This window comes from Scyliorhinus canicula, chromosome 13 (genome assembly GCF_902713615.1).
Source record: "Scyliorhinus canicula chromosome 13, sScyCan1.1, whole genome shotgun sequence".
Lineage (NCBI taxonomy): Eukaryota > Metazoa > Chordata > Chondrichthyes > Carcharhiniformes > Scyliorhinidae > Scyliorhinus > Scyliorhinus canicula.
The window spans coordinates 68,856,131-68,881,557 of NC_052158.1; the positions used below are offsets into that span (position 1 = coordinate 68,856,131).

General features: G+C 52.3%; 1 protein-coding gene across 1 annotated transcript in view; it reads right to left on the reverse strand.

Moving 5' to 3' along the window:
• The window catches only part of klhl6 (kelch-like family member 6), a 66,322-nt gene that overhangs the window by 24,282 nt on the left and 16,613 nt on the right, over positions 1–25,427 (reverse strand). Inside the window, exon 3 of the mRNA XM_038816055.1 lies at positions 14,752–15,201. Within this exon, the coding sequence (XP_038671983.1) occupies positions 14,752–15,201 (450 nt within the window). The remainder of the gene's footprint in view (positions 1–14,751; positions 15,202–25,427) is intronic.

Genomic DNA, 25,427 nt, shown 5'->3' on the forward strand with positions numbered 1-25,427 from the left:
CAAGATCTAATGAGAAATCGCGAGACATCACGGGTGGGATTCTCCAACCACCCGACGGGTCGGAGAATCGCCAGGGGGGCGGCGTGAATCCCGCCCCCGCCAACTGCTCCGGCGCCGGGGATTTGGCCCCGGCGGGTGCCCTCATGGTGGCCTGGTCCGCGAGCGGAGCCCACCGATCTGCGGGCAGGCCTGTGCCGTGGGGGCACTCTATTCCTCCGCGTCCGCTGGTGTACCGGTCCATCATGGCCGGCGTGGAAATGAACCCCCCTGGCATGACGCCAGCACACGCTCCCGTGCATGCGCCAACTCACGCCGGCCAGCGGAGGCCCTTCACCACCGGTGGGCGTGATGCCAAGCCCCTTCCGCGCCAGCTGGCATGGCGTAAATCACTCCAGTGCCAGCCTATCCCCTGAAGGTGCGGAGGATTCCGCAACTTTGGGGGGTCCCGACGACGGAGTGGTTCACGCCCCTCCTTCCCGCCGGAGTTGCCCGCCCCGCTGGTTTTTGAAGAATCCCGCCCCACGATCTGGATCTGGATCCTGCACCTCGTAGGCCTCGCCTTGATGCCATTTAGCACTGGTCCACACAAACGTGGACCAGGCATAAAGGCACTGGGGGGTGGTCTCCCAGGATATTGGAGGCCTCTGGGTGGGCAGGCTCAGGGCAAGGTAGTACCTTGGCACTCCCGATACCATCCAGGCACCCCAATGCAACCTGGGCCAGGGGATAGACTGGCAGTACCAAAGTGTCCAGGTGGTAGGTTACCCATGCCGGGGATTGGACCCAAGGGTGCCCTGCTCTTATGAGGTGGGGTGAGGGATACTCGAGGATCCCCTAATCAACAAGTTGGGGCATAGGGGGGTGGCTTCCAGAAGACCCAGTGGGGGGGCCGTGAGATTGGGGCGCCATCTAAAAATGGCCCCCCGATCTCTTCCTGTACTGACAATAAGGCTCAGTGTGGCCTCAGCACGGCTTTCCTCACTTGAGGCCCCCCAAAAATACCCCGTTTAATAGCGGGGTCACAGTGCCGTGAAACACCCCGCTAAACATGCCCAAAACGGGACTCTGTTTTTCCCCTCATTAAATAGCACCCATTATGTCTGATTAAAGATGTAAAATGGATGCAACATGTACTAATTGCTGGGTGCAAGGTCCGACGCCCAATATACCTCACCGCATGCCTGCTGCTTTGTTGATCTCCATTGTTTTTAGGTGTCCCTTTAATTGGACCAATTTAAATGTGCAAATAAAGTCCTGAGTGTGTCTCAGGACCCTTCTGCAATATTTGTCAAAATCTAGGTGAGTGTGCACCATATCTGTTACAATTTGTTTTCCCAGTTTCATAATGGTCTAACCAGCGATCTTTTAGTTTGCTTCTTGTAATAACCCCCGTGAGACCCAAGGGGACGACCCACTTGATCTCCCCATGGGGCTCGTGGAATACGAGCTCCCCCAATGAGGAGCTGAGGTCTAACAGCGGGGCTGGTTACAACCCACCCATAAAAGCCAGGCAGGAAGGGAACATGCATCTTCAGATGGTCCTGGCTGGGGCTAGATGTATTTATTCCCCGCCGCAAAGCAGCTTTGCTTTCGTTTGTTGAATGAACCTTTCTATTTAAATCCTTCTCGGTACTCCTGTGACTAATTGTTCTGCAGATGTTAGGAGGTGAAGTGAGAGAATGACTAAGTTAGGATAGCTTGATATGAGCAGAAGGCATTACGGGTGAGTGTTACGAGAATTTCCAAAGTTGCAATGGGGCAAACTCGTTGAAGGATAATGGGAAAGGTATAACAATGAGCTCATCATGGTCATGTAAAAACTATCGGATACAAATAAGGTTAGAACAAGAAATAAACAAAGGGAGCAGTTGAGGGGGTGTCAAACATGTGGAGGAAGAACACACTGGGTATGAGATGGAAATACAGTCAAAATGGAAAAGCCATGTGTGCTGGATAAACTGAATTTGTGGGTTCAGGTTCATGGATTATAGCCCCCCCAAAAAAAAGCAAAATGTATTTGAAAATCATTTGGAATCCAGGAGGTTTCGGATATTAAAGCAAGGTAGTTAGAGTCCTTTCAAATCTCAGGGTGGGGAGCCTCACCTATGAAAGCAAAAATTGGTCAAACTTCAATCTTGATGCAGTGGGAGGATAGTTTGTAGTTTCCTGAATCTGCAGTCTCAGCCGGGTGTTTTGCCCACTGGGATCAGCAGGGAATCGGGCCCACACATACTGTGGCTTTCGGCCTAATATTTCTCACAACTCTGCACAGAAGTACAGGTGTAAAAATTCCCCCAAGGACTGAAGACCCAATGAAACTGGAAAACTCGCTTTATATTCCTTGGGGATGAGGCCGCTCAAGGTGGAAGGAAATCTGATTAAAATGTTTGAAACACTGGAGGGGACTGGTAGGCTATGTGGGTCTGGCCCCCATTAGAGTTAAGGTCAAGGTAGTTTAAAGGCACTCCAAATGTTTCACCAAGCTGCTCATCACTTTCAGGCCCAAACATTTACTCAACTGTCAAGTGCATTAACACACTTTGAGGGATTCACCAGAAAAAACTGGTTTTCCCACACTTTGGAAGTCAGTCGTAACTCCTCACCTATTGCTGAGTTGGTATCAGTTTATGTTGAAGCAGGGTTGTCTGTACTGTATGCCTCAGCAGCACATTGGGCAGCGTCTTTATCAGGCAAACCATCGAGAGAGTTCACTCTTCGCCACCTCGACTGATTGAATCCAACTATCAGACCAATGGTAGCTCTCAGAATCAGAAGGATCTGGGTTCAAGTCCCAGTCCAGCACCTTCAACACACAATCCAGGCTGAGACTGCAATACTGAGGGAGTGCTACACAGTCAGACTAGATCTTTCAGAATAGATATTAAACTGAGATCCTCTCTATCCTCTGAGATGGACATGAATCCCAGGGTACTGTCTCAAAGTAGAGCAAAATAATTCTCCCCCACCATCCTTGTTCAACATTCATTGCTCAACTACCGCTAAAACTGGTCAGGTTTCTCACTGCAATGCACCAATTGGCTTCCACGATTCCCTACATTAAAACAGTGACTATGGGCGGAATTCTCCGCTCCCGGGAAAAATCGGGAAGGCCGTTGTGAACTCGGCCGAGTTTCACGACGGCCTCGGAGGCCGCTCCTCTCACCGTATTCACCCCCACCCGGGGGGCTAGGAGCAGCGCTCCGTTATTCTCGGCAGCCGGGCCTTGACGCTTGCGTCAAGGCGGCGCGCCGAGAATGACGCGGCCGGCGCGCCTAAGTGACGTCAGCCGCGCATGCACAGGTTGGCCGGCTCCAACCCGCGCATGCACGGCTGACGTCACGACGGCTGCCAGCTCAAACCCGCGCATGCGCGGTGGCCGTCTTCCCCTCCCCTCCCCGCAAGACGCGGCGGCTTGATCTTGCGGGGCGGCGGAGGGGAAAGAGTGCGTCGCTTTGAGACGCCGGCCCGATGATCGGTGGGCACCGATCGCGGGCCAGTCCCCTCCCGAGCACGGCCGTGGTGCTCACTCCCCTCTCCGCCCCCCCACAAGCTTCAAACGGGCCTTTGGCACCCATGTTCACGACGGCAGCGACCAGGTGTGGTTGCCGCCATCATGAAACGGTCGCGAACGGCAGACCGCTCGGACCATCCGGGTCGGAGAATCGCCGGTCGCCGTGTAAAACAGCGAGCGCCGATTCTTCCGAGCGGGGGGTGGGAGAATCGGGGGGAGGGGGGGGGGGGGGGCAGGGGGCCGTGAAATGAGTCGCCCGGCCCTCCCGCGATTCTCCCGCCTGGCGTGGGGAGCGGAGAATCGCGCCCTATATGTCATTGATTACAAGGCACTTTGGGATGCCCCTGACATTGTGTAAATGCTATAAAAATTGCAAGTTCTTGACTTCCGGTGGCGGCCATGGTGTGAGTGGTCACATATTTGATGGCTCCTGCTCGTGGCGTTTTTTTTTACCTTTTCCCCGGTTAATGGGTGGATGTGTGGAGGAAAAAAGGTGCAGGAGTGCTGGTAGGAGAGAGTGTCCCACCAGTGCATGGAGTTGAGGACTAGAAGCAGTCGCAAAAGAAGGGAACAGATAGTAAAAGCTGGTGTGATGCCTGCGATACACCTGGAGATGGCAGAGGGGCAGGAAGCGGCCCTGCCGGCTCAGTGGTCAACCGAGCAGCTGGTGGGCTTCCTGAACGGGACGTTCACCCAGCAACGAAAGGAGACAGGGCGGTGGACTCGATTAAGGCGGTGATTGACCACGTGGAGACGAATCTGGATGCCCATGGTCAGGCGATCCAGAAGATGGAGGAGGTGGCGGGGGAACATGAGGTGCAACTCGCCTCAATGGTAGCGGAGATGGGGTTGATACGGGATCAGCAGAGGCGGCTGCAAGAGAAGGTTGAGGACCAGGCAGAACCCAAGCGTGAGGGAAGCAAGGGAGCAGATCAGATGCCGGCGCGTAAGTGGGGAAGACATTGGAGAAGCTGCTGGGATCACACGACCTCTGGAAGTGGATCGAACACACAGGGCGCTAATGAGGAAGCCGTAGTGGAACGAGCCGCCGAGGGCGATGGTGGTGTGATTGCACCGATTCCTGGACAAGGAGCAGATCTTGCGGTGGGCCGGGCAGATGAGGCGCTGCACCTGGGAGAGCAGTGAACTTCGAGCATATCAGGACCTGGGTGCAGAGATGGCCAAGAGGAGAGCGAGTTTTAATAAGGTCAAGGTGACGCTCTTCAAGAAGGGGGTGAAGTTCGGGATGCTGTACTTGGCGCGCTTGTGGGTGACCTATGAAGGCCGGGATCTGTATTTTGGGATGCCGGACGAGGCAATGGAGTTTGGTGGAGATACTTTTGCGCTGTGTTTCTGGAGTTGGGTTGGGTCACTGTTATACTGTGTTTGGGCCCACTGTTTTGCTTTGGGTTTGTTTATGTTCTTTGGTGGGGGATGGGGGGTTTGTTCTCTTCGATTGGGTCTGGGGTGGGGTTGTTTTATTTGCACTAGCAGGATAGCTGAGCGGGGCTGGGGGGGGGAAGGGGAATCGGGGGGGGGGAGATAGGATGCTAGGCACCATGGGCGAGGGCTACCAGGCTAGCTGGGCGGGCTAGTTCACGGAAGCACAGTGGGGGGTGAGCAGGTGGTTAGTGGGGGGTTGGGGTTGTTTTGGGGGCTTGGTAGGGGAGGATTGGGGATAACCTGCTGACAGTGGTAGGAGGAGGATCGATAACAGTGGATACCCGAGGACGGGCCTGAGGAAGTACAGGACGCAGACTGGTGACTGACCCAAGAGGGGCGATGGTTGATCGGCCTTGGGGGGGGGGGGGGGGAGTCCCCAGACCAGGCTGATCACGTGGAACGTGCAAGGGTTGAAAGGGCCAGTCACGAGGGCCCAGGTAGTCGCACATTTAAAATATTGACGGTGGACGTGGCCATGCTGCAGGAGACTCACCTGAAGGTGGGGGAACCAGACTGGACTGACAAGATTAACAAGCAGGTGGCATTTGAAGTGGGAAATATAGTGGCTGACTCTGGGGGGAGGTATGTTATGGTGATTGGGAAATTGGAGGGGATGCCGGTGGTATTAGTGAACATTTATGCCACGAACTGGGACAACGTTGAATTCATGAGGCGGGTGTTGGGGAGGATCTCCGACTTGGACTCCCATCGGCTGGTCATGGGGGAGGATTTAATTTGGTTCTGGATCCGAGACTGGATCGGTCGAGTTCGAGATCGGGGAGGGTGTCGGCAGCAGCGGAGGAGCTAAGGGGGTTAACGAAGCACATGGGGGGGTTGGAACCATGGAGATTTGGGAGACCGAGGGCGAAAGAATTTTCATTCTTCTCCCATGTACACAGTGTGTACTCCCGAATAGACATTTTGGTTTTTGATAGGAAGTTTCTGGCAGGGGTGATGGATGTTGAGTACTCGGCAATTGTGGTGTCGGACCATGCACCGCACTGGGTGGATCTGCGGGTGAGCAAAGATGGTGGGGGAGGGGAGGGGGGCAACGCCCGTAATGGAGCCTGGACGTCGGATTGTTAGAGGAGGTGTGAGGAAACACATCTGGGGATATATGGAGATTAATGATACAGGGACGGCCTCGGCAGGTAAGGTATGGGAGGCACTAAATGCAGTGGTCAGGGGGGAGTTTATTTCGATCTGGGCCGTAGGGAGAAGGTGAAGCTGGCAGAGATAGAAAGACTAGTGGAGGAAATCCTGCAGCTGGATAGGAAATATGGGGAGGCCCCGGAGGTGGGGTTGCTAAAGGAGCGGCAGAGGCTGCAGATGGAGTTTGTGCTTCTATCTAAGGGAAAGGTGGTGGGACTGTTGAGAAGGGTGAGAGGGCCGGTGTATGAGTATGGGGGGAAGGCAAACAGGATGTTAGTGATGAGCCATCAATTGCACGTGAGACGAGTTGCTGTACAAAAGTTAGGCTTTAATAAGCTAGAACTGAGCCCTGCGGTCGACTACAATAAATGGACGACCGCCGGGCGTTCTGACTATTAATACCTCGGTATGGAGGCATGGTTAACTCAGCCTCTCGACCAAACGGAGAGCCGTCACATGACTGGTCTCAACCAATCGGTTGAGAGGCACATGACCGACCAGGGCCAATGGTAAGCCGGTGTTCTGCACCAATGGCAGACAGCTATGCAAATCATACCACCACATTCACCCCTTGCGGAGAAAGAAGCCGGGAAAGGGGGGGGGGGGGGTATCAACGAGAGTCGGGGGGGGGGGGGGAAGAGAGAGAACTGGTGGTATGAGTAGATGCTGGGAGAACAAAAATTTTCTCTTCTTTTCTTTTATTACATTTTTGGCTTCCCACTGGCCCAGACAATTAGCAATAGTACAAAGTCCCAACAAAGTCCATGGAGCTGTTGTAATTTAAATCGATTCGATCAGTCTGTTCGTGGCCCGTGATGTTCTGGCAGACCGCCGCAGTGGAGTAGGTGATGTCGGTTCAGCCGATGGTGATGGTTCCGCTGACATCCTGGAGTCCGGGAGCGATGGTCCTTGAACAGCCTCCGTCACCCGAGCTGGCTGTGGAGACGCCATGGATGGGGAAGGGGTGCCCTGGGTGGGGTGCTGGGGGGAAAAAAACAGGGGGGGGGTGTCTGTGGTGAAGGGGGGGGGGGGGGGGGGGGGGAGGCCGTACGCCGGCAGGTGCCAGGTCCCGGAGGGAGACCATGTCCTGCCGACCGTCGGTGTACTCCACATACGCATACTGCGGGTTAGCGTGGAGTAACTGGACTTGTTCCACCAATGGGTCGGACTTGTGCACCCGCACATGCTTCCGGAGCAAGATGGGTCCGGGGGCAGCCAGCCACGTCGGGAGAGGGGATCCGGAGGACGACTTCCTTGGGAAGACAAGAAGACGTTCATGAGGTGTCTGATTTGTTGTGGTACAGAGGAGTGAGCGGATAGAATGTAGGGCATCAGGGATAACCTCTTGCCATCGGGAAATAGGGAGATCTCTGGACCGGAGGGCCAGTAGTGTGGTCTTCCAGATGGTACCATTCTCCCGCTCGACCTGTCCGTTACCCCGGGGGTTATAGCTGGTCGTCCTGCTAGAGGTAATGCCCCTGTTGAGCAGGAATTGACGCAGCTCGTCGCTCATAAAGGAGGACCCCCGATCGCTGTGTATGTACGCGGGATAGCCGAACAGGGAGAAGATGGAGAGGAGGGCCATCTTGGGGCCCCGACTCCACGTGCGGTCGATGTGGTCATGTCGGGGCAGGGAATGGCGAAGGGGAAGCGGGAGAATTCGTCGATTACTGCCAGGAAGTAAATGTTGCGGTTGTTAGAGGGAAGGGGCCCCTTGAAGTCAATGCTGAGACGTTCAAAGGGGCGGGATGCTTTGATCAGGTGCGCGCGCTCGGGGCGGTAGAAGTGCGGTTTGCACTCTGCACAGATGTGGCAGTCACGGGTTACTGTCCTGACTTCCGTGATGGAGAAAGGCAGGTTGCGGGTCTTAATGAAGTGGTAGAGCCGGGTCACCCCTGGATGGCAGAGGTCCGCGTGGAGGGAGCGGAGGCGGTCTATCTGCGCGCTGGCGCAGGTACCGCGGGACAGGGCATCAGGAGGCTCATTGAGCTTCCCAGGACAATGCAAGATCTCATAGTTGTATGTGGACAACTCGATCCGCCACCGTAAGATCTTGTCGTTCTTAATCTTGCCCCTTTGTGCATTATCAAACATGAAGGCTACTGACCGTTGGTCTGTGAGGAGGGTAAACCTCCTGCCGGCCAAATAGTGCCTCCAATGTCGCACCGCTTCGACTATGGCCTGGGCTTCCTTTTCCACAGAGGGGTGGCGGAGTCCGGAAGCCTGGAGAGTTCTGGAGAAGAAGGCCACGGGTCTGCCCGCTTGGTTCAGGGTGGCCGCCAGAGCAACTTCTGATGCGTCGCTCTCGACCTGGAAGGGGAGGGACTCGTCGATGGTGCGCATCGTGGCCTTTGCGATGTCCGCTTTGATGCGGCTAAAGGCCTGGCAGGCCTCTGTCGACAGCGGGGAGGTTGTGGTTTGAATGAGGGGACGGGCCTTGTCAGCGTAGTTGGGAACCCATTGGGCGTAGTAAGCGAAGAAACCCAGGCAGCGTTTGAGGGATTTGAGGGTATTGGGGAGAGGGAGTTCCATCAGGGGGCGCATGCGTTCGGGGTCGGGGCCTATCGGGGCTAGACGGTCGGTGCTAAACACGCACTTATCCTTATTGTACGTGAGGTTAAGGAGTTATGCGGTTTGGAGGAATTTCTAGAGGTTGGCGACATGGTCCTGCTGATCGTGGCCGCAGATGGTGACATTATCAAGATAGGGGAAGGTAGCCCGTAATCCGTACTTGTCGACCATTCGGTCCATCTCCCGCTGGAAGACCGAGACGCCATTTGTGACTCCAAATGGACCCCTAAGGAAGTGGTAGCCCATCTGCCTCAAACGCGGTGTATTTGCGGTCACTCGCGCGGAGGGGGAGGTGGTGGCAAGCGGACTTAAGGTCCACAGTGGAGAAGACCTTGTATTTCGCGATATCGTTTACCATGGCGGAAATACGGGGGAGAGGATACGCGTCCAGTTGCGTAAACCGGTTGATGATCTGGCTATAGTCGATGACCATCCGGTTTTTCTCCCCAGTCCAGACCACCAGCACTTGGGCTCGCCAGGGACTGTTGCTGCCCTCGATGACCCCTTCCGTCAGCAACCTCTGGACCTCGGACCTGATGAATGACCGGTCCTGGGCGCTGTACCGTCTGCTCCGTGTCGCGACGGGTTTGCAATCGGGGGTGAGATTAGCAAACAAGGAGGGGGGGGTCCACTTTGAGGGACGCGAGGCTGCAGAAAGTGAGGGGGGTATAGGGCCGCCGAATTGGAAGGTCAAGCTCTGCAGGTTGCACTGGAAGTCCAGTCCTAGGAGTGCCGGTGCGCAAAGGTCAGGGAGGACAAGGAGTTTGTAATTTTTGAAAACCTTCCCTTGGACCGTGAGGTCCGCGATGCAGCACCCGGTGATGCGGACGGAGTGCGAACCTGAGGCTAACCCAATTTTGTGTTTTACAGGATGGACAGGGAGTGTGCAGCGTCTTACCGTGGCAGGGTGAACGAAGCTTTCCGTGCTCCCGGAGTCCAGCAGGCAGCCCGTCTCGTGGCCGTTGAGGTAGATCCGCGTTGTCGTTTTGGCGAGCGTGCGTGGACGTGACTGGTCGAGCTGAATGGCCGCGAGCCGTGGAGAAAATCCATATTCGACGTCGTCGTCCAAGTAGATGCTGGAAGAACCTTGCGTGCCAGTCCCGGAAGGCGGTGCCCAGGATCCGCACGTGGAGTTGGGATCCCAGGATTGCGGCGCCCAGGACCCGCACATGGAGTCGGGGCCCCAAGATGGCGGCGCCCAGGACCCGCACGTGGAGTCGGGGTCCCAAGATGGCGGCGCCCAGGATCCGCACGTGGAGTCGGGGCCCCAAGATGGCGGCGCCCAGGACCCGCACGTGGAGTCGGGGTCCCAAGATGGCGGCGCCCAGTATCCGCACGTGGGGTCGGCGCCCCAAGATGGCAGCGCCCAGGGCCCGCACGTGGAGTCGGCACCCCAAGATGGCGGCGCCCGTGGGGCCCTCATGGTTGCTAGGGGCGGGGATAGCGGTGCCGGCGAGCCGATTGGAGCGGCTGGGAGCGGGGGCATAGAGGCGCGCAGGCCAGGCGCAGGGGCCTGGGGACGGCAAGTGGAGAGTTGCGCGGTGCGCTGGAGGGGCCCGGAAGAGAGAGAGAGGCGCGCAGGTCAGGCGCAGGGGCCCGGGGGCGGGAGAGAGAGATCGGCGCGGCATCCTGGAGGGGCCCGGGAGGGCCCGGAGGAGAGAGAGAGGCGCGCAGGCCGGGCGCAGGGGCCCGGGGGGAGAGAGTTGCGCGGCGTCCAGGAGGGGACCGTGAGGGCCCGGAGGAGAGAGAGAGGCGCGCAGGCCGGGCGCAGGGGCCCGGGGGGAGAAAGTTGCGCGGCGTCCAGGAGGGGACCGTGAGGGCCCGGAGGAGAGAGAGAGGCGCGCAGGCCGGGCGCAGGGGCCCGGGGGCGGGGGGGGAGAGAGTTGCACGGCGTCCAGGAGGGGACCGGGAGGGCCCGGGGGGAGAGAGTTGCGCGGCGTCCAGGAGGGGACCGTGAGGGCCCGGAGGAGAGAGAGAGGCGCGCAGGCCGGGCGCAGGGGACCGGGGGCGGGGGGGGGGGGGGGGGGGAAAGAGAGTTGCGCGGCGTCCAGGAGGGGCCAGCAAGGGCCCGGAGGGGTGATCCCTGGTCGCTGTGCGGAACAGCAGCGACCGTTTTGGCCTGGCAGACAGTGGAGAAGTGGCCCTTCTTCCCACAGCTCTTACAGAGGGCGGAGCAGGCTGGGCAGCGCGGGCGAGGGTGTTTCGTGAACCCACAAAAATAGCAGCGGGGCCCCGTGGACTTGTCGGGGCGTCCCGCGGCGCAGGCTTGAGGGAGGTAGGGAGCGGCGGATGGTGGTGGGGAAGCGTGCCAGGAGGCCCAGGGTGGTGCAGCGCGGCTGGGGACATAGGCGCGGGCGGTTAAATCGGCGACCTCCAGGGACGTGGGAGAGTCCGTGCCTCAGTTAGGCTGAGGTCGTCTGTCTCCAGCATCCGCTGGCGGATAGCGGGGGACTGCATCCCAGCCACGTAAGCATCTCTGATCAGCAGTTCCATGTGCTCCGTGGCTGAAACTGGGAGGCAGGAGCAATTCCTCCCCAGGATAGCGAGGGCCTGGTAAAATTGGTCTAATGACTCACCGGGGAGCTGTTGTCTGGTGGCCAGCATATGTCGGGCGAATACTCTGTTTACTGGTTTAAGAAATTGTCCATTCAGCTTAAGCAAGGCGGCATCGTAATCTTTCTCTTCCTTGATCATCGCGTAGGCTGCTATGCCCACGCTGGAGTGGAGGATGTGAAGCTTCTGTGCCATGGTGGGGGGGCTGGTTGCAGACTCCAGGTATCCTTCGAGACATGCCAGCCAATGTTGAAAACTTTCTGAAGCGTTCGGAGTTTGCGGGCTGATGCGGAGGCATTCGGGCTTGATCCGGAACTCCATCTTCAAAAATCTAGCTTATTAAATTGATGAGCCATCAATTGCACGTGAGACGAGTTGCTGTACAAAAGTTAGGCTTTAATAAGCTAGTACTTAGCCCTGCGGTCGACTAAATAAATGGACAACCGCCGGGCGTTCTGACTATTTATACCTCGGTATGGAGGCGTGGTTAACTCAGCCTCTCAACCAATCGGAGAGCCGTCACATGACTGGTCTCAACCAATCGGTCGAGAGGCACATGACCGACCAGGGCCAATGGTAAGCCGGTGTTCTGCACCAATGGCAGACAGCTATGCAAATCATACCACCACAGTTAGCGCACCAGTTGAGGAAGCAGGAGGCTGCGAGGGAGATTGGGAAAGTAAAGGACGCAGGAGGGAATATGGTCTTGGACTCGGTGACGGTGAATGGGGTGTTTAGGTTTTTTATAGCAAGCTGTACGAGTCAGAACGTCCAGCCGGGACAGAAGCGATGAGGCGGTTTTTAGAGGTGTTGGAGTTCCCGAAGGTGGATGAAGAGCTGGTGGAGGGCCTGTGGCCTCCAATTGGGCTGGTAGAAGTGGTGGAGGGGCTGGAGGCGATGCAATTGGGCAAGGGCCCAGTGAAATTTTATCAGAAGTTCTTGGGGGTATTGGGGCCACTACTGGTAAAGGCTTTTAATGAGGCAAGGGAGCTGGGCGTGCTCCCCTCAACATTGTCACAGGATTTGATCTCCCTCATTTTGAAGTGGGGCAAGGACCCGGAACAACGTGGGCCATACAGACCGATCTCTCTGCTAAATGTAGATGCCAAACTATTGCTGAGATCTCGGCCTCGAGAATAGAGGATTGTGTCCCAGGGGTGATAGAGGAGGACCAGACGGGGTTTGTGAAGGGGAGGCATCTGGCTGCCAACATCAGGAGGCTACTCAATGTGATCATGATGCCTCCAGAGGGCGAGTGGTAGAGGTGGTGATCACCATGGACGCAGAGAAGGCCTTTGATCGAGTGGAGTGGGACTATTTGTGGGAGGTCATGGGGCAGTTTGGGTTTGGGCAGGGCTTTGTGGACCGGGTCCGGTTGTTATACAGACACCGGTGGTGAGTGTGCGGCCTGACCGGGTGACTTCAGGTTATTTCAGGCTGCACTGAGGGGCGGGTCAGGGGTGCCCACTCTCCCCACTGCTGTTTGTCCGAGCTATGGAACTGCCGATGGCACTGAGAGTGTCAGGGGTTTGGCAGGAGATAGTGCAGGGGGGTGGTGGGGGGGGGGGGGGGGGGGGGGGGGGGCGGCGCTGGAGCACATGGTTTTGTTACACACAGATTATCTACTTTTGTATATTTCAGATCCGCGGGGGGGGGGGGGGGGATTGGAGGGATTATGGGGATACTAGGAGGAATTCAGTCGGTTTTCGGGGTATAAATTGAATATGGGCAAGTGTGAGGTCTTTGCGACCCAGGCGAGGGGGCAGAAGAGATTGGGGAGATGCCGTTCCAGGTGGTGGAGGGGGGGGGGGGGAGCTTTTGGTATTTGAGCATCCAGGTGGCGTGGGAATGGAAGCAGCTGCACAAGCTGAATCTGGGTCGGTTTTGGTAGAGCAGTTGAGGGGGGGACTTTTGGAGGGATGCGCTCCCGCTGTCATTGGCGGGGAAGGTGCAGACAGTGAAGATGACGGTCCTTCCAAGGTTCCTGTTCGTCTTACAGAGCCTACCAATTTTTATCCCCAAGGCGTTCTTTAAAAAAGTGAATGTGGTGATCTCGGGGTTTGTGTGGGCAGGTAAAACCCCGCGGGGTGAAGAAGGTTTTCCTGGAGTGGGGGCAACGGGGGCGGGGGTTGGCCCTGCCGAACGTTATAAATTATTATTGGGTGGCGAACATAGTGATGGTCAGGATGTGGGGAGTGGAGGAGGGGTCGATTTGGGAGCAGGTAGAGGCGGCCTCATGTAGGGGCACGAGTGTAGGGGCACTGTGAACAGCACCTCTGCGGTTCGCGCCGGCTCAGTACTCCAATAACCCGGTAATAGTGGCAGCCCTGAGGGTTGGGGATAGTGGCGCCAGCACAGGGGGCTGGAGGGGGAGCCGGTGAGGGTATGTGGTAACCGTCGGTTCGCTCCCAGGGGTTTGGATGGGGGGGTTTCGGAGGGGGCAGAAGACAGAGATCGAGGGATTTGGAGATCTTTTTATCCATGGGTGCATCCCAAGCTTGGAAGAGTTTGAGCTGTCAGATGGGAATGGGTTCCGGTATCTGCAGGTGAGGGACTTTGTGCGGAGGCAGGTTTCGACCTTCCCACACCTGCCACCCCAGGGCCCACAGGACAAGGTGGTGTCGAGAGCAGGAGTGGGTGAGAGGAAGGTTTCAGAGATCTACAAGGAACTGATGGAGTAGGAGGGAGCCCCATTAGGAGAGGTGAAGCGAAAATGGGAAGAAGAGCTGGGTGTGGAGTTGGAGGCTGGATTATGGGAGGAAGCCCTGAGGCGAGTCAATGCATCCTCGTGGTCCACAGGGCGCACATGACTGCGGCCCGGATGAGCAGGTTCTTTGAGGCGGTGGAGGATAGGTGTGGGTGCAGTGCGGGGAGCCTGTGAACCACGTCCATATATTTTGAGCATAAGGGTTTTTTGGCAGGGGTTTGCGGGCGTCATGTCAGAACTATTAAAGGTTAAGGTGGCAATCTTTGGGCATGTCGGAAGATCCGGGAGCCCAGGGGGTGAGAGAGGCCGATGTCCTGGACTTTGTCTCCCTGATGGCCTGGAGACAGTTCCCACGAGGATGGAGGGACTCAAAACCCCCGAAGTCGGGGGTATGGGTGAGCGACATGGTGGGGTTTCTCAAAGTAGAGAAAATCAAGTTCGCCTTGAGGGGATTGCTGCAGGGGTTTGCTCGGAGGTGACAGCCATTCATCGACTTCTTCGAGAAAAATTAAGTTGTCAGCGCAGGGTGGGGGGGGGGGGGAGAGGCATGGGGGGGTTGAATAAAGTTACGAAGAGCAGTGGAAAGGGGGGGGGGGGGAGAGAGAGTTGGGGAAGGAAGTCCTGTTTGTGTAATTGGGTGGGGGTGTTGTTTATCTTGTTTTGTTCCCTTTGATACCTTAAATTGTTAAAATCATAAATGCCTTAATAAAATATTTTCTTTAAAAAAAATTGCAAGTTCTTTTTCCGCTTCTAAGCAGCACAAACTAGCAAAATCTGAAAGGAAAAGTTGAAATGATTAATCCAATAGGCTGACCTCATTTCCCGACAGGTGGTACATCCTGGCTTCTTGCAGCAAATCGAACACCTCTGGGTTCTGCCGAACAATTTCATCGCCTTCCACTTGCTCCACAAAATACCAGGGGTCCAGGAGGGGCAGGCGGACGTGCTTGAGGACCTGGAACAGCTGAGGCCGCCTCTCTGGCTCTCGATGGCGCACCCAACGGGTCACCGTCTCGAACACCTGCTCCTCGTCCGTGACGTAGAGCTCGTCGCTTCTGAGGATATCTGACAGGATCTCCGCCGGCAGCTCCAGGAACTCCTCATGAGTCAGCACCTGAGGGAAGTTCTGTATGATGTAATCCTCGACGCGCCTCCGCAGGTTGTCCAGTGCATGTGTGTCGGCCAGCCTGAGGATCCCCACGCAGTTATCCGGGTGCAGCGCTTCCATGAGGAAGCTGGCGCATGCATCCACCATCCGGGGGAACTGTCAAGACAAGGAAATAGGCACAAGGTCAGTGTCGTATAAGAGTCTGGCATATATTAGATTAATGTAGGACTGAGTACACACAGTGATGTAAGAGGCACATGACCCTGATCCAGGGTCAGTGTTGTGTTGAGCAGAGATGTGTATAGACCGAAGCATGGAGACAGCTCCTAGGCTGTACATTTTACTGTACATGGGCAAATAGTTCTAGTCATTAATAAAAACTCACAGTTAACATACAGAAAACTATGGAGACTTCTTTAAGAGGTACCGATCTGTAATCAACACCCTCCCAACAGTCAGTAGTCACAAAAAGCACCTCTCGTCCCCCCTCACTGGTCCCTTTGTTTTTCTGTTCCTGCCTCTCCCTCTACCCCATCATTCTCCACCTCTCACTGAGCTCTGTCCCACATTCACCAACAGGCCTCCAGCACATTGAGCTTGCACTGTGAGTATCTGCAGGCCATGGGTTGTATGACAGCCAAGCCCCATCTTGATGTCCACACAAGTATAATAGGAGTTGCCAGTTCTGCAGGTGTATTTTCCATAATCATAGTGCACTGAGGCCAACTGTAGCAGCCCTAGTATGACTCCTCTCCACCCCACCTCAATCGGCACCGAGATAACCAAAGTAAAGTTTTGTTTATTAGAGCACCAACAAACCAACCAGTGGCCGATGCATCGAAAAAAAATAAGGTTCTACTTTTATATAGTGCTTTCCAGAACCTCAGGATGTCCCAAAGCACGTTACCACCATTAAACTAATTCTTGAAGGCATGTCACTCTTAGGATGTGGGAAGCACCAATTTAATGTCCACGTTTGGGAAATTGAGTGTCGACAAGCTAATCAACCGAGCGCACACACCCATTTTCAACGTGTGCATGGATTTCTGGTCTCATATGTCAGCTTGGCTCATTGCTAGCCCTGTTCTCTCAGAGACAATAGGTTGTGGGCTCATAGCCTCAAACATGACTTTAATGAATTAATCTGGGTCAACATTCACCTTTTCAGTACAGAGGAAATGCTGCACTTTCGGAGTTGCCACCTTTGGGATAAGACATTAACCCGAAGCTCAATGTGTCCTCTCGGAGGACGGTGAAAGATCACTTTCATGAAGGGCAGGGAATTCTCCAGTTTCCTGTCAAGTACTTATCGCTCAACTCAAACCACCAAAAAATATACCAAAAATAAGTGGGATCTTTCTGGTCAAAACTTGGCCGCACATTCAGTAAAGCAACAGAAACTACACTTCAACTTACAGTGATAGGCAGCATGATTTTGTGCAGGGAAGGTCATGTCTTACAAACCTAATAGAATTCTTTGAGGAAGTGACAAAGTTAATTGATGAGGGAAGGGCTGTAGATGTTCTATACATGGACTTTGGTAAGGCATTTGATAAGGTTTCCCATGGCAGGTTGATGGAAAAAGTGATGTTGTATAGGATTCAGGGTGTACTAGCTAGATGGATAAAGAACTGGCTGGGCAACAGGAGACAGAGAGTAGTGGTGGAAGGGAGTGTCTCAAAATGGAGAAAGGTGACTAGCGGTGTTCCACAGGGATCCGTGCTCGGACCACTGTTGTTTGTGATCTACATAAATGACCTGGAGGAAGGTATAGGTGGTCTGACTACCAAGTTTGCAGATGATACTAAGATTGATGGAGTTGCAGATAGCGAGGAGGACTGTCAGAGAATACAACAAAATATAGATAGATTGGAGAGTTGGGCAGAGAAATAGCAGATGGAGTTCAATCCAGGCAAATTCGAGGTGATGCATTTTGGAAGATCAAATTCAAGAGCGGACTATATGGTCAATGGAAGGGTCTTGGGGAAAATTGATGTACAGAGAGATCTGGGAGTTCAGGTCCATTGTACCCTGAAGGTGGCAACGCAGGCGGATAGAGTGGTCAAGAAGGCATACAGCATGCTTGCCTTCATCGGAAGGGGTATTGAGTACAAGAGTTGGCATGTCATGTTACAGTTGTATAGGACTTTGGTTCGGCCACATTTGGAATACTGCGTGCAGTTCTGGTCGCCACATTACCAGAAGGATGTGGATGCTTTGGAGAGGGTGCAGAGGAGGTTCACCAGGATGTTGCCTGGTATGGAGGGTGCTAGCTATGAAGAAAGGTTGAGTAGATTAGGATTGTTTTTGTTGGAAAGACGGAGGTTGAGAGGGGACCTGATTGAGGTCTACAAAATTATGAGAGGTATGGACAGGGTGGATAGCAACAAGCTTTTCCCAAGAGTGGGGGTGCCAGTTACAAGGGGTCACGATTTCAAGGTGAGAGGGGGAAAGTTTAAGGGAGATGTGTGTGGAAAGTCTTTTACGCAGAGGGTGGTGGGTGCCTGGAACACTTTACCAGTGGAAGTGGTAGAGGCGGGCACGATAGCATCATTTAAGATGCATCTGGACAGGTATATGTACGGGCGGGAACAGAGGGAAGTAGACCTTGGAAAATAGGAGACAGGTTTAGATAAAGGATCTGGATCGGCGCAGGCTGGGAGGGCCGAAGGGCCTGTTCCTGTGCTGTAATTTTCTTTGTTCTTTGTTCTTTGTACAGTTTTAGCTCAGTGTAACCTTCCTAGATCTGGGTTCGAAGGTCCCACTCCATAGAGCAGGCTGCTACATCGCTGCAGAGCTGATGGAGTGTTGTACTGTCACAGGTTATATCTTTCCAATGAGACATTAAACTGAGGCTCTGTCAGATCTCTCGAATGCAGAGATCCCTTGCCACTCTTTGAAGGACATTTGTCCTCAGTGTCTGAGTCGATATTCATCCCTCAGGCAACATTGCTAATGGAGGCTCCACGACCAATGAAAGTAAAACAGTTTGGGTGGGATTCTCTGGCCACATTGTCCGGCAACCGGAGAATCCCATCTGAGGTCAATGGAATTCTCCATTGTCCGCGGCTCGCCCATGGCATTTTTGCGGCGGGCGGGGTGGGAGAATCCAGCCCTTAAGATCATTCCTAGGACTAATTAACTACAATAGGAAATTTGTATAAATCTAGGAACCCTACTCAAACTGTTATTGTGCGGGAAAAGATCTTGGCAAAGTGTGTGCGTGGATTTCCTCCGGGTGCTCCGGTTTCCTCCCACAGTCCAAAGATATGCTGGTTAGGTGGATTGGCCATGCTAAATTGCCCGTAGTGTCCTAAAAAGTAAGGTTAAGGGGGGGGTTGTTGGGTTACTGGTATAGGGTGGATACGTGGGTTTGAGTAGGGTGATCATTGCTCGGCACAACATCGAGGGCCGAAGGGCCTGTTCTGTGCTGTACTGTTCTATGTTCTATTATAACTTGCCATCCGGCCCATCGAGTCTGCACTGGCCCTTGGAAAGAGCGGCCCACTTAAGCCCACACCTCCACCCTATCCCCGTAACCCAGTAACACCACCTATCTTTTTTTGGACACTAAGGGCAATTTAGCATGGCCAATCCACCTAACCTGCACACCTTTGGACTGTTGTGAGAAAACCGGAGCACTCGGAGGAAACCCACACAGACACCGGGAGAATGTGGAGACTCTGCACGGACAGTGACCCAAGCCAGGAATCGAACCCGAGACCCTGGAGCTGTGAAGCAACAGTGCTAACCACCGTGCTATCGTGCCGCCCTCCACTGTGCTACCGTGCATTTATGTGACATCAAACACTGACAGAGAGCCATGCCAATGCTGATGCATTGTCACGTTTGCCTTTGTATGCCAGTCAGATAACACCCAGTCATAAAAATATATAGATATTTTAATTTTCCAATTAAGGGGCAATTTAGTGTGGCCAATCTACCTACTCTGCACATCTTTGGGTTGTGGGCGTGAGATCCACGTAGTCATGGAGATAATGTCCAAACTCCACACCAACAGTGACCCGGGGCCAGGTCGAACCCTGGTCCTCAGCGCCATGAGGCAGCAGTGCTAACCACTGCACCACCACACTGCCCTAAAAATACGTTCTATTGTGCGCAGATAGAACACGTACTAGTGACTGCAGCTCAAGTCCAAAGGCATAGCAGAAATGATGGGCGGCATAGTGGTTAGAACTGCTGCCTCACTGCGTCAGGGACCCGGGTTCAGTTCCGGCCTTGGGTGACTGTGCGGAGTCTGCACGTTCTCCCCTTGTCTGCGTGGATTTCCTCAGGGTGCTCCGGTTTCCTCCCACAGTCCAATGATCTGCAGGCTAGGTGGATCGGCCATGATAAATTGTCCCTTATTGTCCAAAGGTGTGCAGGTTAGGTGGGGATTATGGGGTGACAGAGATAGAGCAGGGTAGTGGGCTTAGGTAGGGTGCTCTTTCAGAGGGTCGGTGCAGCTGAATGCACCAAATTACCTCCTTCTGCACTGTCGGAGTTCTATGGTTCCATGATCCTGTGACGGGAAAGGTACTGGAAATTTAAGAGGAGGAGAGCAGGAAAACATACTGAATTTAAACCATACATTTCGAGGAAATTTGAAATAACAGCACAGAGTGTATATCTATTGTGTGGGATAAGAGTAATAATTTCTCTAAATTTGCGACAAACAGTACTGGAATAATTATATGACGGACACCCAGGTATAGTTCAAATGAGGGAACTCGCACGGAGCTACTTTTAGTGGCCAGGGATCAATACCCAGGTAGAGGAAAAAGCTGGACTGTGCCAGTCATGTGCACGGGTAAGGAACGCACCACTGTTGTCCCCATTGCATCCATGGGAGTGGCCTAAAATGCTGTGGCAACATCTACACATTGGTTTTGCTGGTCGATATGAAGGGCACACGTTCATGGTCGTAGTAGACACACACTCCCAGTGGCCTGAATTGGTCCTGATGAAATCAACAACCGCGGAACAAACTATTGAAAAACCTAATGGATTTTTGCCAGATATGATAAACCAGGACAAATCACGAGTGACAATGGTCCACAGTTTATGGCTCAAGAATTTGAGGATTACTTAAAGATGTGTTTTATTTAAATCAGCACCTTACCACCCACCCATGAACAGTTTAGTGGAAAGGTTTATTCAGTGCTTGAAACACGCACGGAAAGTTTCCAAGGACCAAGGTTAATTACATCGCCCTTAAACAGTATCTGCCGATGTATCGCAGCAACACCACACCTAATTACACAGCTACCCCAGCTTTTTTCCAAAAAAGAGGAAACTGAGAACTACCTTTGATCTTACCCCAGGAGATGTCCGAGATAGTAGAACGTAATCAGCAGTCGCACATCATGAGAAGGGAAGGTAATTCGAGAAGATGCTTGTTTTAACAAGGACAGAAAGTGTTGGTGTGCAGCTATACCATGAGCAAGAAGTGGGTTCCTGCAACTGTGTTGGCTCAAACTGGTCCAGCCTCTTATACCGGACAAATGAGAGATGAGTTATTGTGGAGACGACAGGCAGATCTGCTGCTATTTACACGTATCGATGTTCCAGTGCCAGGTACAACAGAACCACCTCAAGTGGAAACACCATCCACACAGCCAGATCATGTGACTCTGACATTGGGTCAATCCACTGAAGCAAAGATTGCCAAAGAATCCTCCGCTGCTGCTAGCCTTCCTTATGCAAAGGGGATTGCAACGACTTTGAGGGTAGTAATCCACAGACAAACTTGAGATTACATCTAATGTCAAGAAAAATCAAGTCCCTGAAGTGTGCAGGCACATTGTGAGATTATTACTGATGCCCCAACTAGTGGAAAGAAAGGGGTATGGAGTAAGGCATATGTTAGGTGAAAAAGTTACACAGAGATTTATTAAAACATAGGAAACACGACTACAATTGAAATTGAGCCACAGTCTACAGCATCAGCTAAAATGGAATAGGATGAATACGTGTCAAAGAAGAATATAATAAAGATACAGGGAAATGGGGATTAAAGCAGACTGCTGAAGACTGGCACAATGGGCTGAACAGTATCCTTTGTTGCAAGGTCTAGAATTCCTAGTGTTCGAAGAGCCAAAGAAAGTTGCCAATTTCACTTCTATAGGTTGCTATAGGGGCTTCAGCTGAACTCCCTGGAGAACAGTACAATCAACATGAATAATGGATGCCAAGTATGGTGAAATGGGTGTGACTCTGGCCTCTGGGTGCCCAAGCTAATGTGATAAAATTCTCCTCTGTCTGCGGCATCTAAAGGTTCCAAGTGAAATAAGTTGAGACAGACTCAATCCAATAACTAGCAGGGAGGGAACCAAGTACAAATCGATGCCAGTGAGTAATCTTACACACAATATGAGGTAGGAAATCTGTTCATGTCGTGAAGTGTGTTCTTCCAAGGTTAACTCTGAACCATGTTGATCAAGCAACATTTTCCAAAATCTTTCATGGGATATGGGTGTCACTGGCAAAGCCAACATTTGTTCCCATCCCTAACTGGCCTTGAACTGAACATTTCAGAGGGCAGTTAAGCGTAGACCATCTTGCTGTGAGTCTGGAGTCGCATGTAGGCCAGACCAGGTAAGAAAGGCAGATTTCCTCCCCTAAACAGCATTATTAAAGAAGGTGGGTCTTTACAACAATCACTGATAGTTTTACGGTCACCATTACGGAGGCTAGTTTTATATTCCAGACTTTTAAAAGAATAATAAAATTTAAATGATCTGGTGGGATTTAGACCCCTGTCCCCAGAGCATCAGACTGGGTTTCTGGATTGCTAGTGCAGCAGCATTACAACTCTTGTACCACCTTGACAGAGGGCATCAAGGAAGCTTTACTCAAATCTCTTACAGTGGCTGTTCTGGAAATGTTTGGTGGGACACTGCTTTATGTTGTATTTAACCATGCTGTGGTCTAGATTGGACCGGTTTGATATAGTGTAGTGGGGATTTAATCTATAATTAAATGTGTTTCGTATCTGACCTGGTAATATTTGATGGATAGTACAGAAGGAGCTTCATCCTCTATCGATCCTATGCTGTGCCTGCCCTCGGAGTGTATAATGCAACATGTTGAAGGTGCATACGTTTAGCCAGGATTTTCCAGCAACTCCTGCGGCGAAAATCCTGCGGATAATGAGACGAGGCATTGGCTGCTGGCGGGATCTCCCAGTCTCGCCGTGGACTACGGATCTTTGCGTGGCTCACCGCCAGGGAACCCGCCACGAGGGACCAGAAGACCCCGCCAGTGAGAGGAGCAGGAAAATCCCGTTCTTTGAGTTAGGTGGCTGTGGGTTAAAGTCCTACTCCAATACCCAACCATAAAAATCAAGGCTGACACTTCAGCGCTGCTCTGTCAGGCACCCTTCAGATGAGATGCTAAATTAACGCCCTGTCTACCCTCTCAGGTGCACAAAAAAGATTCCATCGCATCATCCTGAAGAAGGACAGGAGAGTTATCCCGGTATCTTGATCGATACTTATCTCCGAACCAACATCATATAAATGGAGTATCTGGTCGTCATCACATTGTTGGTTGTAGAGTTTGCTGTGCTCAAATTGTCTGCTGCAGTTCCTGCATCACAAGAGTGACGACACTTTAAAAAGTACTGCACTGGCTTGAAACGGCTTTGGGACGTCGTGCAGTTGTGAAAGGTGCTATATAAATGTAGGTCTTTCTACTTTAATCTGTGTTCCCCACAATTAGCCTTCTTTGTCTTAGACTCACACAAACAAAATCATAAGCAAGAAATATGTTGCAGGAGAGGGGAGGGGGGGTGATTTTCCACCCCCGTTTTTGACAGGCAGGAATGCCGGATGTTGGGGGGGGGGGCAGAGAATCGAGCAGAAGACCTAAAATGGATTGAAAGATGGCTGCAAAACAGGGGATAGGAGGGTGGTTTATCAGACCAGATAGAAGTGAAATATGATGCTGCACAGGAATGCATAAATTAAATGAACTAGAAAAATAAAGATTTTGTGGCAAAATTTGTAGATGACCCCATATTCACGAATAAAGTTAAGGACTGCTGGAGAACTCAGGAAGACGTGAACAGGTTTGCAGAGTGAACGGATGAATGATAGAACAAATTTAACATGTAGCAGTGGTTCATTTAGCTGAATGAATAAAGAGGGAGGCGATGTTAAATTCATGTAGGGTGGCTAGAGTACACTCGTACGCCACTCCAGCATCCATACTGCAAAACGATTATTGAAGCCCCAGAGAACGTGCAAGGTAGATTTACAATGGTTACCGATGAAATTCTGAGGGAAGATCGAGTGAACTGGTACTCTATTCTTTTTCTGGAGAGTTTATTGTCTCGTGCCGAGGTACAGTGAAAAATATTTTTCTGTGAGCAGCTCAAACAGATCATTTAGTACATGGAAATAAAATAAAAAGAAAATACATAATAGGGCAACACAAGGCACACTATGTAAATCCATAGACACCGTCATCGGGTGAAGCATACAGGAGTGTTGTATTAATCAGGTCAGTCCTTAAGAGAGTCGTTTAGGAGTCTGGTAACAGCGGGGAATAAGTTGTTTTTGAATCTGTTCATGTGTGTTCTCAGACTTTTTTTATCTCCTGCCCCATGGAAGCAGTTGGAAGAGTGAGTAAGCCGGGTGGGAGGGGTCTCTGGTTATGCTTCCCGCTTTCCCCAAGCAGCGGGATATGTAGATAGAGTCAATGGATGGGAGGCAGATTCATGTGATGGACTGGGCTGTATTCATGACTCTCTGAAGAAGCCTCAAAGAAGGTGCAAAAGTACAGACAGCTCTTTAAAATGATGAAGAGGATGGACAGGTCTCCACTGTAACTGCACCCAAGAGGCATAAGGTCTGAAATAGTCAAGAACAGGTCAAATAAAGAATTTAAGCAGGATATCATTACCCGGGAAATGGTGGGAATGTTGAACTCGTATCCTATCGAATAGTCAAAACAGATATATTGATACATTTGAGGTGTACATACATGAGCCAGACAGGAATGGAAAGGCAATGCGGAGGCAGAAAGAAGCAGTGATTTAAGCAAGAGGAGAATAAACATGGGTACAGAGCTTTTTGAACCAAATGGCTTTATTCTGTGCTGTAGATTCTCTGTGCGTTTCAGAGAAAGAGAATCAGTATAGAGGCAACAAAGTACACTGGTGTGCAAACCACACCACCCTGTTGCTTACAGACTAATGGGGACATGTGTGTGAGTTCAAATCATCCGGGGATAACAGTCATCAAGCACAGACAACAGATAAATAACAAACAAGCTGGTGCCCTGATATAATTCGAGATCCAGCTGCCCAGCTTGTTCAGTCAAGATGACGTTAATTTGAGAGAAATTTGAGGTGGCTGAAACCTGTGAAGCAGTTTCATATCAATTCAGAGTGACTACAAGTGCGTGAAAGGAGAAGCTGAGATGTTTATCGCACTGTAATAATGTGTTTTATCGCACCTTATTCAGAGAAGTTTGCGGTTTGATGCAAATCTTTTGTCTGTGTCAAAGATTCCGTGTGCTGGAATCGACCATGTGTAAACAACAAATATTTCCCCGTGACATTTGAGTCAATAACTGCCTATAGGGGCTTGTGAGGTGAGGGAGGTGGAGGGGGGGGGGGGGGGGAAGAGAGAGAGAGAGAGAGAGAGAAGGGGACGGGGGGGGGGGGGGGTGGGAGTGTTGGGGGGTTACCATTGTGCTACTTAGTCACTCACCAAATTCAACACTTGGTCCCTCGACCAGTTTGTACTACCTCAGCCCAGATGGATATCCACCTCCTCCTGCCCGCAGATTGCTGACAGTTGCATTCCATGAGTAATATCGGTTATTTGAGTCAAACAAGCAGACTTTTATATCTCAGATTTGCAGGATTAGAATAGAAACATTTGTTGCTGTGTTAAAATCACGTCAATGACCAGTGAAGCTGAGTGAGAGTTGAAATTTTGGCTGATATCTTTGGCTGATTTCAGTCCGTGGATATAATTAATTTTGGGTTTTTTTCAGGATTAAGAAGTCTGCAAATTCCCACTGACAGGTCACATTTGAGTAGTGTTCAATTTTCTGATGTAAAGCCTATTCGTTTAGTTATTCACAACACAAGATGCAATCTCAAACTGATGATCGGCGGAGGAAAGCGGTTTAACCCGACTTAAGCTGATAAAAACTGAGCAGAAAGCTTTAGGTGATGATTAGAAAGGGGTTGCGACACACGGTTGGTCATCAGCAAGGCTAGTGGAGCAAGGGATTGAGCCGTGAGAGGGACCCTACAGGCAGGTAAATGTCTGTCAGCAAGCGATGGAGCAATCCAGCAGCCGTGCTCCTGTTTGACACCTGTGAATGGTGAGGCTGTGCTGCAGGAGCTCCATTGCAAGGCAAGG